This window comes from Typopeltis vanoorti, chromosome 5 (genome assembly GCF_054136105.1).
Source record: "Typopeltis vanoorti isolate ZY-2024b chromosome 5, IOZ_Tvanoo_1.0, whole genome shotgun sequence".
Classification (NCBI taxonomy): Eukaryota; Metazoa; Arthropoda; class Arachnida; order Uropygi; family Thelyphonidae; genus Typopeltis; species Typopeltis vanoorti.
Genome location: NC_143553.1, coordinates 7,962,763 through 7,979,036, shown reverse-complemented (window position 1 = coordinate 7,979,036; position 16,274 = coordinate 7,962,763). Strand labels below are relative to the sequence as shown.

At 36.7% G+C, this 16,274-nt stretch overlaps 1 protein-coding gene across 4 annotated transcripts in view; it reads left to right on the top strand.

The window, feature by feature from the left end:
• LOC150106214 (neuroglian-like) overlaps positions 1-16,274 on the top strand; it is an 888,579-nt gene that overhangs the window by 639,461 nt on the left and 232,844 nt on the right. For all 4 annotated transcript variants that reach the window (XR_016548353.1, XM_090393042.1, XM_090393040.1 and 1 more), the window contains one exon: positions 8,494-8,680. Coding sequence is in view for 3 of the 4 variants with exons in the window: in XM_090393042.1 (XP_090249168.1) it covers positions 8,494-8,680 (187 nt within the window). In the remaining variant the exon portion in view is untranslated. The remainder of the gene's footprint in view (positions 1-8,493; positions 8,681-16,274) is intronic.

Here is a 16,274-nt window from a genome sequence, read left to right as displayed (position 1 = left end):
CACCTCTTTCCTCCATTTCCGAGCTTCTTCAACAACCTCCAGAATATTTTGCCACCTTCTTGATATTTATTCTCAATGTTTTTACCAAAGTATTCTAATGACTTTTTTTAGCTAGTTTTATACAGTGTTTACCTTTCCTACATTTGTCTCTGTATTCTCTAAGAGCACATGCTGACTTATTTCCCTGGAACTTTTGATATGCTTTCTTCTTTTCCTTCACTTCCTCTTTAACTTCCTGTGTCCACCATGTAGTTCTGATTTTTTTATCCTTGCAGACAACCACACCATATGCCTCTCTGGCTGAATCAATCAGTGTTTTCTTCAGTGCCTGCCACTGAATCTCCATGGTTTGGTTTCTGTTCTCAAACTCTTTCATTTTTTCTTCAATCATGTTTGTGTTTTTCAGTTCACATCTGAGAGCTGCTCAACTTTGATTCGCTTTAAAACTTTCTTACACGTTCTTCTTTTCAGTAGGAAAGTCAGTTTTATCCTGCTCAAGACTAAATGGTGATCACTTGCAATTTCAAATCCTCTCTACACTCTAGTGTCCTGTACAAGTGAGAAAACATCACTATCAACAATAACATAGTCAATGAGACTTCTCTTATTCCTTGCCTCTTCTCTTCATGTGAATTTGTGCACATTTTTATGTTAGAACATTGTGTTAATAATAACCAGTCCGTGTCCTGAGCAGAAATCCAACAGGTATTAGCTTTGCTCTTTTCTCCAAATTTTCCCAAAATATTTTTGTATGTCTGACAATCATTTTTTACTGTGCTATTTAGATCCCCAACAAGGACTGACTTTTTTCCTTTTTCATTGTGCCAGTTGTTTTCTCTAAAACTGCAAAAAATTCCTACAATTCTACCTTAGTAGAATATTCTGTGTTACCGTAGTCACAAATAAGTCTCTGTCCAGTTCAAGAAGATTAGCTTCGTATTTAGTGTTGAATACTACGGCTACTCCTTCTTTTCCTTGATTGTCATTGTCTGAATGTAACATTTTGTATTTATTGCTCAGAAAAATCTCACCAGTTTTGGTTTTTTTTGTTTCAGTTACCCCTATTATGTCAATCTGTACTTATACAATTCCTCAGCTAGCTCCAATTCCTTTGCCATTCAGGCTTTTTATGTTGATAGTACCGATCTTGAACTCTGGTGATGTCAAGTTGGGGCGTGTTTTAGGATTTGTTCCAGTAGCTTACTTTTCGCTGTTCACCCTGGTTCCCTGATGAAAACAACAAGGGCCTTGTTTAACTGGGCGATGCCCCAGTCGGCATGAAATATGTCATGTTGTACCATCATTTTATATTGTGGTTTAAGCCAATAAGAATGCAATTTGGTTGGCTAAATCCCAAATTGATAACCCATCCTCATTCATTCAGTATCCAGGTAGATACCTAACAGGATGTACCATAAGAAGGTGAGGATTGGACATTAGGTCAGAAGACCTGGTTGGTTCTCTGCATTCCTTTAAAGGCTATGTGGAGGTCTCCTCTCAATTATACAGTTTTGATCCTTAAGCACCCCAATAAAAATTCATCATACAATTATTGAGTTATCATGATTTTTCTCTTTCTTCCTTAATTTATGGAATTTCTGAATACTCTTCATACCAGTGTATGAAGAGTGAGTATTCAGAAAACATTGTTCCCTCTAGATTGCACCAAAGATCAGAGTACATTCTGAGTGATTTTTAAATTTATTATTATTATTATTATTATTAGACCTCCATGGAATCAAAGGGCTCATCATGGGAGGTCCACACTTTCTCATGCAAAAAGATAATTGACTGTACTTTAAACTGTTTCACAGTTTCTGCACTCACCACATTTCCATGCAATGAATTCCACTCATGAATCACTTTCTATGTGAAGAATCTGCATTTCACTCCCCTGCTCACACCCTTCTTTATGCAGCTTCCAGAAATAGCCTGTTATTCTGCTCTTTGTCCAGCTACTCTATGATAAATCTTCTCCAGATTAATCTAGAAACATCCTCTCACTAACTTATACATCTTCTCAATCATATCCTGTCTCCTTCTTTTCACAAGGCTTTGCAATAGTTGCATTCCATAATTCCCTTCTCATATCCATCATTCTATAGACTTGAAACCGACTTAGTGAACCTTTCCTAGTCCCTCTCCAACATGTCGTTATCCCCCTTAAAAATTATGTAACCAAATCTGTGTACAGTAGTCTATATGCTGCCTGATCAACTGATCAAGACTCATATACAAGAGAATCATAACCTCTTTGCTTCTGTATATCAAGGTCTCCTCTTTATTATTGCTATAATCCATGTGATGTTCTTACAGTCTTAATGAAGTGACCCCCTAAACTTCAAGTCTCTGTCTACAATCACTCCCAGATATCTCATATTTTCCACCTCCTTTAAAATTTCCCATTAATTGTATACTCTGCATCTCTACTTTGTGCATTGTGACATTAAATTGATAGCTCCACTATCTTGCCTACTCACATCATCTATTGAGATCCTCCGGTAAGGCCACATTTACTCCTCATAGTTCTTCACTACCTTGCATCATCTGCAAACAGCTACATATCTACAGTTAAGCCTGCCCTGATGTCATTAACTTACAAGTTAAGCAAGACTATTCCACTATTGACCTTCCTCTTTGGGAATACCATCCCCTATACACAACCCTCTGATGCCTGTCTGAGAGCCAATCACCTATCCAGCTCACTAATCTCTTATCCAATCCCAGCTATCTCAATTTAGTTAACAGCTTGTCTTGTGGCATTCTATTAAAAGCCTTTGAAAAATCCAAGTATACCACTATATGCATCTTTATTACCCAGTAAATTTGCCACCTTATTGTAATGCATAAGGAGACTGTAAAAGCATGACTTCCCCTGAACAAACTCATGCTGACCATCACAGAGAATACTCAACCTTATTCTGCATCCTGGTCCTTACCAACAATCCCAGACACACAGATTGGTCTATAATTTATAGCTTCAGTCTTATTCCCTCTTTGGGACTTACCCTGTTGTGAGACTCATGCTAACTATGTGCTGTTAATTCATTAGAGTATTCCTTCAAAACATTATAGATATATTATGGTGATCGAAGTTTAGAGAGCATATTGTAAAGGTGGCCAAAACAGCCCATTGCTGTTTTTACATGGTTGTTGAAGAACACACACACACTAACAAGCAGGGATAGAGAGGTTACTTTCTCCAGTATAAGGCTTTAATAAGGCCACATCTGGATTACTGCACACAGATCTGGATTCCCAGATTTCATGGTGATGAAGAATTTGTGGAAAGGATCCAGAGGCAAGTGACAAAGATTGTGGCAGGTCTTTGGAATGCTTCTTATGAGAGTAGATTGACAGTCTGTAGGCTTCAAAAATTAACTGATAGACTAAAAAGAGGTGACACAATAGAAGCATTTAAGTTATTAAAGGGGTTTTATTGGATTGACACTGAAAACTTTTTTTTTTCAGTACATGGCAAGAAGGGAGAAAACATGAGGTTACCAGTGGAAGTTGTATAAGAGTGTGGTCAACAAGGGCATTAGGACTAGGTGTTTTTCTTTAAGGCTAGTGAATTAGTTACCAGAGGTAGTGGTTTCATCAGTGAATGCAGTCTGATAGGTATTGTGTTGAATGATGGCTTGTGTGTGAATAAATGGATCTCCCACAATGAGTCTTCTGACTTCATAGAGATACCTTTAATAATAATAGAAGCTGGCATAGTAGGGAGTCATTGAAACAAAAAAGCAAGAAATCTGCTGAAACCTGATGCTTGCTAGTATGCAAGACAACATTCAAACCAATGTTAGCATGTCAATCTAATAATAATAATAATATCAGGTTTAGTTGAATCCTTTTATACCTCCTGCTTGCTCACCATCAATCGATCTTCCACCATACCCTCTATGCTCTAACTTCTCATGATATTGCCATCACAAGGATGAAATATCCTGATGAACTGCTCATTAATTACTCAACTATATCATCTGCATCAGTTACCATTCTACCATTGTCATTAACTAACATCATCCTCCCATAGTCATTCATTTTTCTACTTGCCACATATCAAAAGCATTCAGTAGGATTTTTCATGGTTGATTGGCTAATTTCTGGTCATCATACTGCACTTTTGCCTTCTTTACCAACTGAGTCACCTTCACTCATCATGCAACTGATTTTTACCTGTATTCATCTTGTGTTGCCTCCCTGTGGCTTTTTCTTCCAGATATCATGCTTAATGCTTTCAATCATCAATTTTATTCTTAACATATTTAGCCTATTTCACTTTTGGAATACACTCCCATTGCTGCTGTTAAATAGCTCTTGATCAATGCTCAAACAGCATCAGTTTCATTTCCAGTCAACTCCTCTTTCCGTGCTATAGCTCCTAATTGTCTCTTAACCTTTCATAATCACTGGATCTGTAGTTTTACATATATCCTTTTTTTAAGCCATTACATTAAACTACTTCTCCTATGACTGGTAACAACTCAGGTGATCATTTTTTGTTCACCCCTCACCAATTGAGGGAGGATTAAACACTCCATTCATAAGTACATCCTCTGATGATATGATCAGATCTAAGACCCTTAACCCTGATATGTCTCCATTATATAATGCCAAAGACAGTTCTCTCTTAAAAAAACTCAAGAAATTCATTCTCATTATTCTCTGATAATATTTCTTTATTCCAGTCAATATTGTCATAATTAAAATCATTCATAATGATCACCCTTCTCTTGTTCACTAAACCATGTTGCCTCCAACCTCCACATTTTCTGGCCTGTAACAACACCCAACTAAATTTCTTATCTTGTCATCCTCCACCTCACACCATACCTCCCTTCTTGCCCTTCTTGTCCTCATAAAAAAAAAAAACATCATCCTTCTATTTCTATTCTTATTAGGATATTATTCTCATGCAACCATGTTTCACTTATTCCAACTATTTTCAGAGAAATCAAGCCAATTATTGCATCAATTTCATCTCCCTTATTTCTGATACTCCTGGCCTTTGTAAATAAACATATCTATTGATTTCTTGGTCTATAACCAGTCCTACCCATGCTATTCCTCATCTGTGACTTTTCAATCCCTTCTCCTGTCTTGCTCGCCTTTACCCCTTGTTTTCCATATAACTCCCCAAGTTGAACTACTCTCCATGCATGCATTGATCAGTAAAATACATAGGCCAGACATCTAGAAGTTTTGAAATAAAAAAGAAAGAACACATTGGATATGTCAGCAATAACAAAGCCAACTTGGACCTGGCTTTTCATTTCTCCCAAACACACCACAACATTCAGTGAAATAAGAGTTCCATGCCTTACATAGAAGACAACTTTACTACTTGCAACATGAAAAATCTATGTAGACATTTTTATACAATGCACACTTAATAGGAACCAAGGATTAATCTGGTGTAATATTTAGAAAATATTTATTGTAATGTCAGACTTCAACTTTTCAGTTAACTATCATATGGTTTTGTTTCAGCTTGCATTTGTTAGATCCTGAATGCAGAGCTTTACAAGCAAATTCTTCATTCAGGATTTAACATAATAAACTACTACTAATTAAGGAGATATCTGCACATCAGCTAATAATTATAAAGTGTTGTTTTATGTTTTGTAATAATGTATAGTCCATGTGTGCGATATAGTAAGGGTTATTGCTAGGTTATTTGTAATTCCCAAGTAAGCTGTCTAGTACTTTGCGAAATTCCGAGAAAAGTTTATAATAGTAATCCGGAATAATCGCGTATAATTGGTACAAGTCGAGCGTAGCGATGGAGGCTATACCTATGCGGAAATATGATGTCAGAGCGCCTTCCTAGAATAATGTAACCGGAAAGGTTAGCGAGAGTGTAGGATCACCCAAGGGGCATGAACGATGGGGTTCGTGGGTGAAAACCGCATTGAATAGAGGGTGCCCGAATAGGGCGAATAAAAGATGAAGCACGCCATTTTAAGGGGCTTTTTTGACCTTTTTGATCTTCAGGTGCCGAATTCGAGTTTTAGGGGGAGTTTGTCGGAGGATTCGTGAGAGAGCAGTGGGTCGGCTACGGTAATGACGGACGGCAGGTTCTTTTCTTGAGAATGCTTGAAGATTTTCAAGCGGAGCTGATCGCGATATGACGGCCCATGTGGAATCAAGCCTTAGCAGAATGTCCCATTGTAGAAAGTTTCCTGCGGAGCAGTAGACAGCATGCAACAGTCGGAAACGATTAGAAGAAAAAGCGTAGTACATCGCCAGGCGCAAAGACAGCCGAAGAACATGCAGTACAGTAATCCAGACCTACATGAGATGGCGGCATGAAATCTGAAAGGATCCGGTAATGTAAGAGTTTTCGTTCTATGTTAAAATTTTGTTTAGAAGAACAAGAAATTTGTGTGTGTTGTAACTAAAGGACACTAGTAGAGAACTTTTAGTGAGAATTTGACTGAATTAATTAAGCCCTTGTGGAACAAAGAAGAGTTGTTAAATAGGCGTAATTTGTGAATGACTAGACTTGCTAAAAATGAAATTTAGAATTAAGATAATCATTGATAGAGTATTAATGAAGGTGTTCAATAAGTATTCTGTGAGTAACTTGTCAAAGGAGTTATATAGTAGTATTTTGCTTAAACCTAATCCTTTCATAATTGAAGGATTTAACTTGCTCTGATTCATTGAGTATTTAAACTTATATAACTGTAAATGTTTTATGTTTTTCCAATAAACATGTTTTGTACCTTATACCTGAGTTATGCCTGATTACGAATTCAAACCACCACTTATGAAATTGAACCTTTTGGCGGAAAGGAATTTAGATATAATTGTTTAAGTGAGATTCGGTCTACAACTGCTAAGTGAATCTGCACAGCGCTAGCATGAGATAAATTATTGTGTGTATCTTTTTAAATTTTGAATTATTTCCCTGAACAAGAGTCTCTTCTGTTATAGGATATTGGCTGGCGCAGCGAAATATAAATTTTGCCAATATCCGAAGAGGAAATAAATCTGAATTAGTATTTTAAGAGCACGACAATAGATTAGAAGGAGAGTTATTATAGAGGTAGAATAAGATATAATATAGAGAGATAGCGACATAACAATAGAGTAGCCGGTAGGACTTTGATTGTACAAAGTTTTGAGTAAGCAAAAGGATAGATTCTAGAGACAGTAAGTTAATGTATAATAGGATTGAACTTACGATTTACGATATAACATTATATGAAAGTAAGGATATAACAATAACACAGCCGAAGAAATACAGATCACATTGTAACAGTTCCTACGTGGATTGCTTTTTAATAATAATAATAATTATTATTGTTATTATTATTCAGGCCTCCATGGAGTCAAAAGACTCATCGTGGGAGGTCCTTCCTAAGAACATAAAGTCTATCAAGACTCATTGAGGCGAGGTCCCCCCCTAAGAAACACAAAGTCTATCATACCACTCCTTAAACTCATTGACCGTTCTCGCTCTCACCACTCCATCAGGCAATGCATTCCACGGTTCAACCACCCTCCATGCAAAGAAACTACTCCTCACCCTCTTGCTCACAGTTTCCTTTCGTAACTTCCAGGGATGGCATCTTGTCATCACTCCCTCCCGCTGTTCAACCAAGCGAAATAACTCCCCAGTGTCAACCCTGTAACCACCTCTCAACAGTTTAAAAGTCTCAATCATATCACCTCTCCTTCTTCTATCCACCAAACTCTGCAGTCCACATTCCCCCAGCCGATCCTCATAACCAAAATTGTACAGTCCTGAAACCATCTTTGTCATCCGTCTCTGTACCCTTTCCACAGTTAATTTATTCCCTTCAAATCCTGGGGACCAAATCTGAGAACAATAGTCTAAGTGTGGTCTGATCAGAGACTTATACAACGGAATATAAAATAATATATTTCATCTTTGCCCTTATTTCATTTATTTATATGTATTTTTATCCCAGAAGAAGCCACAAGTATTAGTGATGAAATGAGTAGGTTTCATTATCTTTGTGTTTACTACCAAATAAAACCCAGTTTATTTTATAATTATATCACTCTAGTGTTTCGTATATAGTTTTGTAATTCTTATATAACATTACCTTACTGAATTTAAAGCAATTAAGATATTATCAAAACTACATTTCTGCTGGATGTATTTATTCATGAAATTATACAGTATAACACAAATGAACAAGTAAAGTTTTAAAATATTTCATCTGTTTTCTATCATTGCACTTTGGAAGCACATTACTAAAAGAATTTTAAAACATTTCTCACTGCATTGTTTGCATTTGCAAATTAAATTCAACTACTTGGGAATTTAACAATCTTCCTCATTTCTTAAGGGAATCTTGTTTAAAAAAAGGTCTACATGCTATCTGGAATGACAGACTTTGTTTGCCTTTGTGCTGATTGCTATGTATTGCTTAGTGCTAAAATATATTCAATTTGCAATTATTAAATGTTCCATGTTCATAGTATAATTCTCCATTATATACAATATTATAGATCCAAACTTGGACACCTGATGAAGGAGAAGAACGACAGAGAGAAGTGGTGTTGCAAGCAAATGTTACTAATGCTTTAGTAACTATCTTCCGCCCATTTTCTCGTAATTTGGTTAGAGTACTTGCTTTCAATGATATGTACAATGGACCCCCTTCTGATGTGATTGAATTTACAACACCTGAAGGCAGTAAGTCATAGAGATTCATTTTGGAATAGGTATAAATGCATATCAGTTCTTACAATGAATTGCTAGTTCATAGAAAACCAAAATGTTAATAGTAAAATTGTAAATCTTGATATTTAATATATTAATTTCCATTATGTTTAATGTTAATCCCATCCACAACAGGTTGTAATCTATGGTACTTTAGTATTATTAGTAGCATGGGTTGACTGAGTATTAATGATTCAGAAGCTCTTCTCTTGTAACCAAATATGGAACTTCAAGTCACTTCAGGACTGCAGTAATCACAGTGTGGTCTCACACTGAGCAACAAAATTCATCTGCCTCCTAAAACATTTTCACAAATATTCAAGCATGTCTTGAAGGTTGGAGAACAAATAAGCTATCCACTTAGGAAACCATGGTAGCAAAGTTTCCTAAATGAATAATTAGTGATTTAATTTGATATACTGATTTTATTATTGTTTGTTATCATTATTATTAACATTAGGTTTTCATGGAGTCAAAAGACTCATCACAGGACATTCCCACTGTCATGCACAGAGCTCATCAAACAGTGCCTTAAACTCATTCACTATTTCTGCAATGTATTTCAACAAGGTCGAAATACATAAGTAGATAGCTAAAACACTATCACCTCTATTTAACAAATCCATGCTGACTAATATTACATGCTGCTGTTATCACCTAATTCTGAATCCTAACCTTCACCCATTCTTCATCACATTCACAAAATGACCTATTATCATCAGGAATGTCAAGTCTGCTGTTAACTTATTGGACCATTCCCTCAAACCACTTGAAATATCGAGTAATCCTGCCATATTAACACCAATTGTAATTCTTCATATACCCTCTTCTGTAGACCTGCTCCACCATACTCTCTACACTCAAACTCCTCAGATAAGGATGAAATATCTTGAGGAATTGCTCACTGAATACCTTGACTACATTATTATTATTCACAACTTCCTTGGAGTTACAAGACTCATTGGAAGGCTCATCCTAGACAACATATTTTATCATACCACTCCTTAAACTCATTCACCATACATGTTAGGCATTGCATTCCACTGCTCAACCACCCTCCATGCAAAGAAACCACTCCTCACTCTCTTGCTCACGAATTCCTTCCCTTTCACAACTTTTAGGGAAGTTATTATTATTATTATTATTCAGGCCTTCATGGAGTCAAAAGACTCATCGTGGGAGGTCCTTCCTAAGAACATAAAGTCCGTCAAGATTCACGAGGGGAGGTCCCCCTTAAGAAACACAAAAGTCTATCATACCACTCCTTAAACTCATTGACCGTTCTCGCTCTCACCAGTCCATCAGGCAATGCATTCCATGGTTCAACCACCCTCCACACAAAGAAACCACTCCTCACCCTCTTGCTCACAGTTTCCTTTCGTAACTTCCAGGGATGGCCTCTTGTCATCACTCCTTCCCACTGTTCAACCAAGCGAAAGAACTCCCCAGTGTCAACCCTGTAACCACCTCTCAACAGTTAAGAAGTCTCAATCATATCACCTCTCCTTCTATCCACCAAACTCTGCAGTCCACATTCCCTCAGCCGATCCTCATAACTATCTTTGTACAGTCCTGAAACCATCTTTGTCATCCGTCTTTGTATCCTTTCCACAGTTAATTTATCCCCTTCAAATCCTGGGGACCAAATCTGAGAACAATAGTCTAAGTGTGGTCTGATCAGAGACTTATACAACAGAATGATAACCCTTTATCTCTGCAGGTCAGTGTCCTTCTCATAATTGCAGCAATCCTCTTCACAACCTTTGCAATATGTCCACTAAATTTCAGGTTTCAATCAATCATCAACCCCAAATCTCTTGTCTCCCCTACTTCCTCCAGTATAACTCCCCCCATAGAGAATGCAGCATCCCATTGATGTTTCCCAAACCTCAAGACCTTACATTTTGCTGCATTAAACCAAAAACCCCATTCATTTGTCCATCTATCTAGCTTATTCAAATCCTCTTGCAGGGCTACCACATCTGCACTATTACTAATAATCCTTCCCAGCTTTGCATCATCCACAAACAACTGAATATCCCCTTGCAATCCACTGGCAATGTAATTGATATAAAGGTTAAACAATATAGGTCCTAGTACTGAGCCCTGTGGGACCCCACTTGTAACCCTCTGCCTCCTTGAAACTGCTCCACCATACACAACTCTCTCTGATACCTATCAGACAGCCGATCCTGAATCCAGTTGACCAATCTGACATCCAGACCCATGTGCTGCAACTTAAATATCAGCTTATCATGTGGCACCCTGTCAAATGCCTTCGCTAAGTCTAAGAAAATTGCAGTATATGGCTTTCCCTCATCTAATGTTCTTGTAACTTTATTATAAAAGGTTAGCATATTGCTAAAACAAGAGTGCCCTATCACAAATCCATGTTGACTCTCACAGATAACATTACCCTCATCTGCCCAGTGCTGTATACAGTCCCTCACTACTTTCTCCAAGATCTTAACAACTACTGATGACACACAAACTGGCCTATAATTAGACACTTCTATCTGTTACCACCCTTATGCAATGGCACTATCTTACCTTCCTTCCATTCCCTGGGCACCTTTCCCGCAGCTAGACTTTCATTGAAAAGCCAGGTTAAAGGCACTGTCAGTTCCCTAGCACATTCTCTCAAAACTTGTGGTGAAATACCATTCAGTCCCAAAGCTTTACTAACATCCAGATTGCGAAAGGAAAGGAAGTTTTATAGCTGCTTCTCTGCGCTTCTTCCCACTTGTTCTACCATACAAAAGAACTCCCACTGCCAACCTTGTAACTACACTGAACTAAAACTATGAGCTTGTTAGCTATCTATAATTTTCAACCACTAACATCATCCTGACATAATCATTTTTCTTTCTTCTACTTGTTGCATTACTATGCATGTTACTATGTTTGATTGGAAAGTTTTCAGTTCCATAAACACATTGTATGGTTCAGTAGCACACTCAGGATTTATTCTTGGGGTGGGGGTGGGGGAAAGTTGAGTAGGCGATTTGAAAATACACACTACGCATTGCATAGAATGTATGACTGAGCATCTGCAATAATCATTAATTCATAAGTAGAAATAGAAGACATAACAAAGCATAAATGAAAATAATGAATTTTAATTAGGAAAAGATTTTTAGAAAATTTTCAAGTGTTTTTTCCTTTTTCGTTTGGGGGTGAAGCCCCCCTCTGGATGCACCACTGGTATGGTTTTCTTTCCAATCTTTAATCACAAAAAACATTTCACAATACCGATTGTACGTTTTGCCTGTTCTTCTGCTGCTAAGATATGATAACTTCTCAAGAGAAACTTAATAAGAATCCACAGAAAATCACCATTCATTCCTAGTATTTATTTTCTTTATTTCTTAAAGAAATCATTTATACCCCTTCCTTTCCATTTGTGACTGTGTTTATGTCACAATAGCTAGGTATTATAAACAGCAATGTTTATAATACCTAGCTGTTTTCTACTTGATGTCTGTTTCATGTAGCCAACAGGAAAAGTCTATAGATATTTTAATTTCAACAAGGTCAGAATATATGTATGTTTTGCCTGTTCTTCTTGTTGCTGCTGCCAAATAAAAAACTGTTTCCATCAATGACCTAAACAATGAGACATGGTTAGGCTTAACAGCTTCACTAGTCATCTGTCAATAGCGAAACAAGCACAGTTCTATATCCTTCTTACAGCAAAATATCATTTTTGACAAACATCATTTTATCAACATAGCAATATATGTATACATCTTTTATTCATTTTCTTCCTTTCCAGGCTTATAGGCCAAGTGGCTTGTTCCAGACTCAATTCCATATTTTTAAGGGTCTTCCTCTGCATTGGGTACTTTTTTGGGTGGTAATTTAGAATTTCTTTAGGTTTTCTGCTTCTATTCATTCTCAGTATATGTTCTTTCCATTTTTCTCTATAGCAATAACTGTTTCATTTAGGGAGTTTGTAATTCCGAATTTATTTCTGATTTCGCTGCTTTCTCATTTTATCCATTACTGTGATTCCTTCAGTTCTGCACAGAAATTTCATTTTGGATGATTCAATTCTTCTTTCATCTGCTTTTTTTTTTTATTGTCCATATCTCACTGCCATAAAGTAAGATAGGTTTAGCTATTGTATTGTATATTCTTATTTGTGTGTATTTTTGTAGATAACTGGGTTTAAAAATTTTATTTATAATTATTATTATTATTATTATTCAGGCCTCCATGGAGTCAAAAGACTCATCGTGGGAGGTCCTAACTAGGAAACACAAAGTCTATCATACCATTCCTTAAATGCATTGACCGTTTTTGCTCTCATTACTCCATCAGGCAATGTATTCCACCACCCTCCACGCAAAGAAACCACTCCTCACCCTCTTGCTCACAGTTTCCTTTCGTAACTTCCAGGGATGGCCTCTTGTCATCACTCCTTCCTGCTGTTCAACCAATAATGCCTGTTACTTTTAAAAAGTTTGATATCTTCAGTTCTATATCAGCTTTATTTTCATATGACATTGTGCATCCTAAATATTTGAGTGTAGTATTTACTTGCTCTATTCTTTTGTTGTTTATTACTATTTTGCTTCTTATTGGATTAGCACCTTTGAAGGCCATAACTTTTGTTTTATATATTGATATTTCATACCATATGTTTTTATCAGATTATTTAGACTGCATAATGATTTTTGTAGTTCATCTTCATTGTTTCCAAGAATTATTTGGTCATCAGCAAAAAAATAGAGTAGCTAATCTGTTGTTATGGTTTATCTTGAATCCTCCTTCATTAGTTATCTTCCATTCTTTTATGATTTTATCTATGTATATATTAAATGAAACCAGTGAGAGAGGGCAACCCTGACGTACTCCTCTAGTTATTGGTTTCCAGCTTGATGTTAAATTATTGTACTTCACAGATATTTTATTATCTTGATATATATTAAATAAGGCTCTAAAGAGTTGGTTTGGAATTTCATATTCTTCCAGGATTTCCCATAGTTTTTTTCTGATAATTTTATTAAATGCACGCTAATCACCCGGCCAGCCTGGGTGGCCGAGTGGTTGCAATAAAACCATATAAACCAAACATAGGTCCTATGTTTGGTTTATATGGTTTTATTGCAATTCTTGTGTTAATATCACCAATTACTAAGATGTGATCCTTATGCTTGGTCTTATTTAAAATGTTCTGCAGTTGTGTGTAAAAGTTTTTTAAGTCTTCCTCTTTTCCTTTTTCAAGTGCATAAGTTCCAATTATTGTCATATAGTTTCTGTCTATTTTAATTCTCATTTGTATTATTCTATCACTCCAAAACTTGTAATGGATTATAATATTATTATTATTATTATTACACCCTCCATGGAGTCAACAGACTCATTGTGGGAGGTTCATTCAACTGATGACATATTTATCATACAGAATCTTAAAATCCTTAACGCTCCTTGCATTAACAACACATTCTGGTAATACATCCCATTCACTGACAATTCTCCTTGTAAAAATTGTACTCCTCACACCCATCTTCAGCACATTTTTACATAACTTCCAGAAATGACCTCTGGTTCTTCCCCTCCTACCCTCCTGACCTCCTAAATCTTGCTGTGCAAAAAAAGCTAAATGTGTCAACTGTCGGGGAGATCATCCAGCTTACTCTCGTGCATGTCAGAAATGGAAAGATGAAAAAGAGATACAAAAAATTAAAACAGAACAAAACATAACATATCAGGATGCAAAAAGAAAGTTGGCCACCATTACACCTGGTCTGAGATCCTCTTATGCTGAAAAAGTAACAATTAAAAAAGTGCCAACAGCAACTCAAAACATGTATGTCTGTTCCACCATCTGATAATTTCACCATACCTGAACTTTATGATTGCAAGTGCTTCTCTGTTGAGTGCATTAATCACAAGACCTATGGCCTTACTCCAGAGAAAACTTCAAAAATGGTCCCAGTCGATGAAAACTCACCTGTCAAAAAAAATTATGGTGGAGTTATCACTCAAAGATAAACCACCAGACACTCGTACAGAAAAAATGGATACCTCGGTACCCACTTAAAGTAAACTAAACTTACCAACTGACCCTAACACATTTGATGTTTTGAACACTCTACCAGAGGAAGAGATGGACACTGGCCGTCAATACTTCCCTAAAACAATGGATAAATATAAACCTGACAAAGGTAAGTCCTCAACATCCCGAAAACCAGACAAGTCAATAAAATCAAGACAATAGGAAATTTTTACAATGGAACTATCGTGGGATTTGCCAGAATATCGATGATATTCTGTTGTTGCAGAAACACAAACCTTTCTGTTTCTGTCTACAGGAAACGTACTTAAGACCCAATGAGGACCACACCTTTAGGAATTCACTGTTGTACTTAAGGACAGAACTGGAGGTGGTCCTGCTTGTGGAGGAGTAGCTATCCTAGTGGGCAGTCATATTCCTTTCCACCATGTCCAGCTTAATACTACTCTGGAAGCAGTAGCGATTCGGCTCTCTGTGGGATTTCTTGTTACAGTATGTTCAATTTATTTACCACCACCGAGTGATGAGTTGATCTTGACAATCTTAACTTGCAACTGCCTGAACCCATACTTTTGATGTGTGACTTTAATGGTCACAATGCTCTGTGGGTTACTGCCAACACTAACAGACGAGGTCGAATCAGTGAAAGAGTCCTTGATAATAATAACCTCTCCCTTTTTAAATAATAAAGTTAATACTTTCTTTCATATGAATACCTGTTCATATTCTGCAATTGATTTTACAATCTGTTCCCCTTCCATTTTTCCACTGTTCACATGGGATGTTGAAGAGAACATATACGGAAGAAACGGAAGGATCACTTCCCGGTTCTTTGCAATGTCCTCACAAGAACCATGTTCACCCACACGAATACCTATATAGAAAATGGAGCAGGCTGATTGGAATAGTATTTCTCATCTTACAAAATTTAATGCTGATGCTATCAATCAAACACCTATCAATGAAGCGGTAAAGCATATAATAGAGTGCAATGTCCAGGCAGTAGCAGCCTCCATCCCGAAAACATCATCTCGGTTTCCATTCTATCCAAAGCCTTGGTGGAATCCAGAATGTCAGACTGCCAAAAAAGATCAACACAGAGCATGGGGCATATCTCGTAGATATCCCACCACATCAAACTTAATAGCTTTCAAGCATACTTAAGCCAAAGCATTTTATATGAGCCATCAGAATCAAAAATCATGGATCCAATTTACTACATCAATTAATCAAATGACCAGTCCAAAAATTGTATGGGATAAAATCCAGAAAATGAAAGGCAGATATAATACACATTGTTTGTCTACCTTAGAACATAATGGAAGTGTTATTGCTGATCCCAAAGCTATTGCAGACACTTTGAGATAGAATCTCAGCAACAGCTTCATATTCTCCTGAATTTTTAATAATGGAAGAGTAGCAAGAGAAATAAAGGTTTAATTTTTCTACCAACATTCTTCAGCCATATAATCAGCCATTTGTTAAGGAGGAACTAAAGAGAACTCTCCTACATTCTTACCCTAGTGCAGTTGGGCCTGATGACAT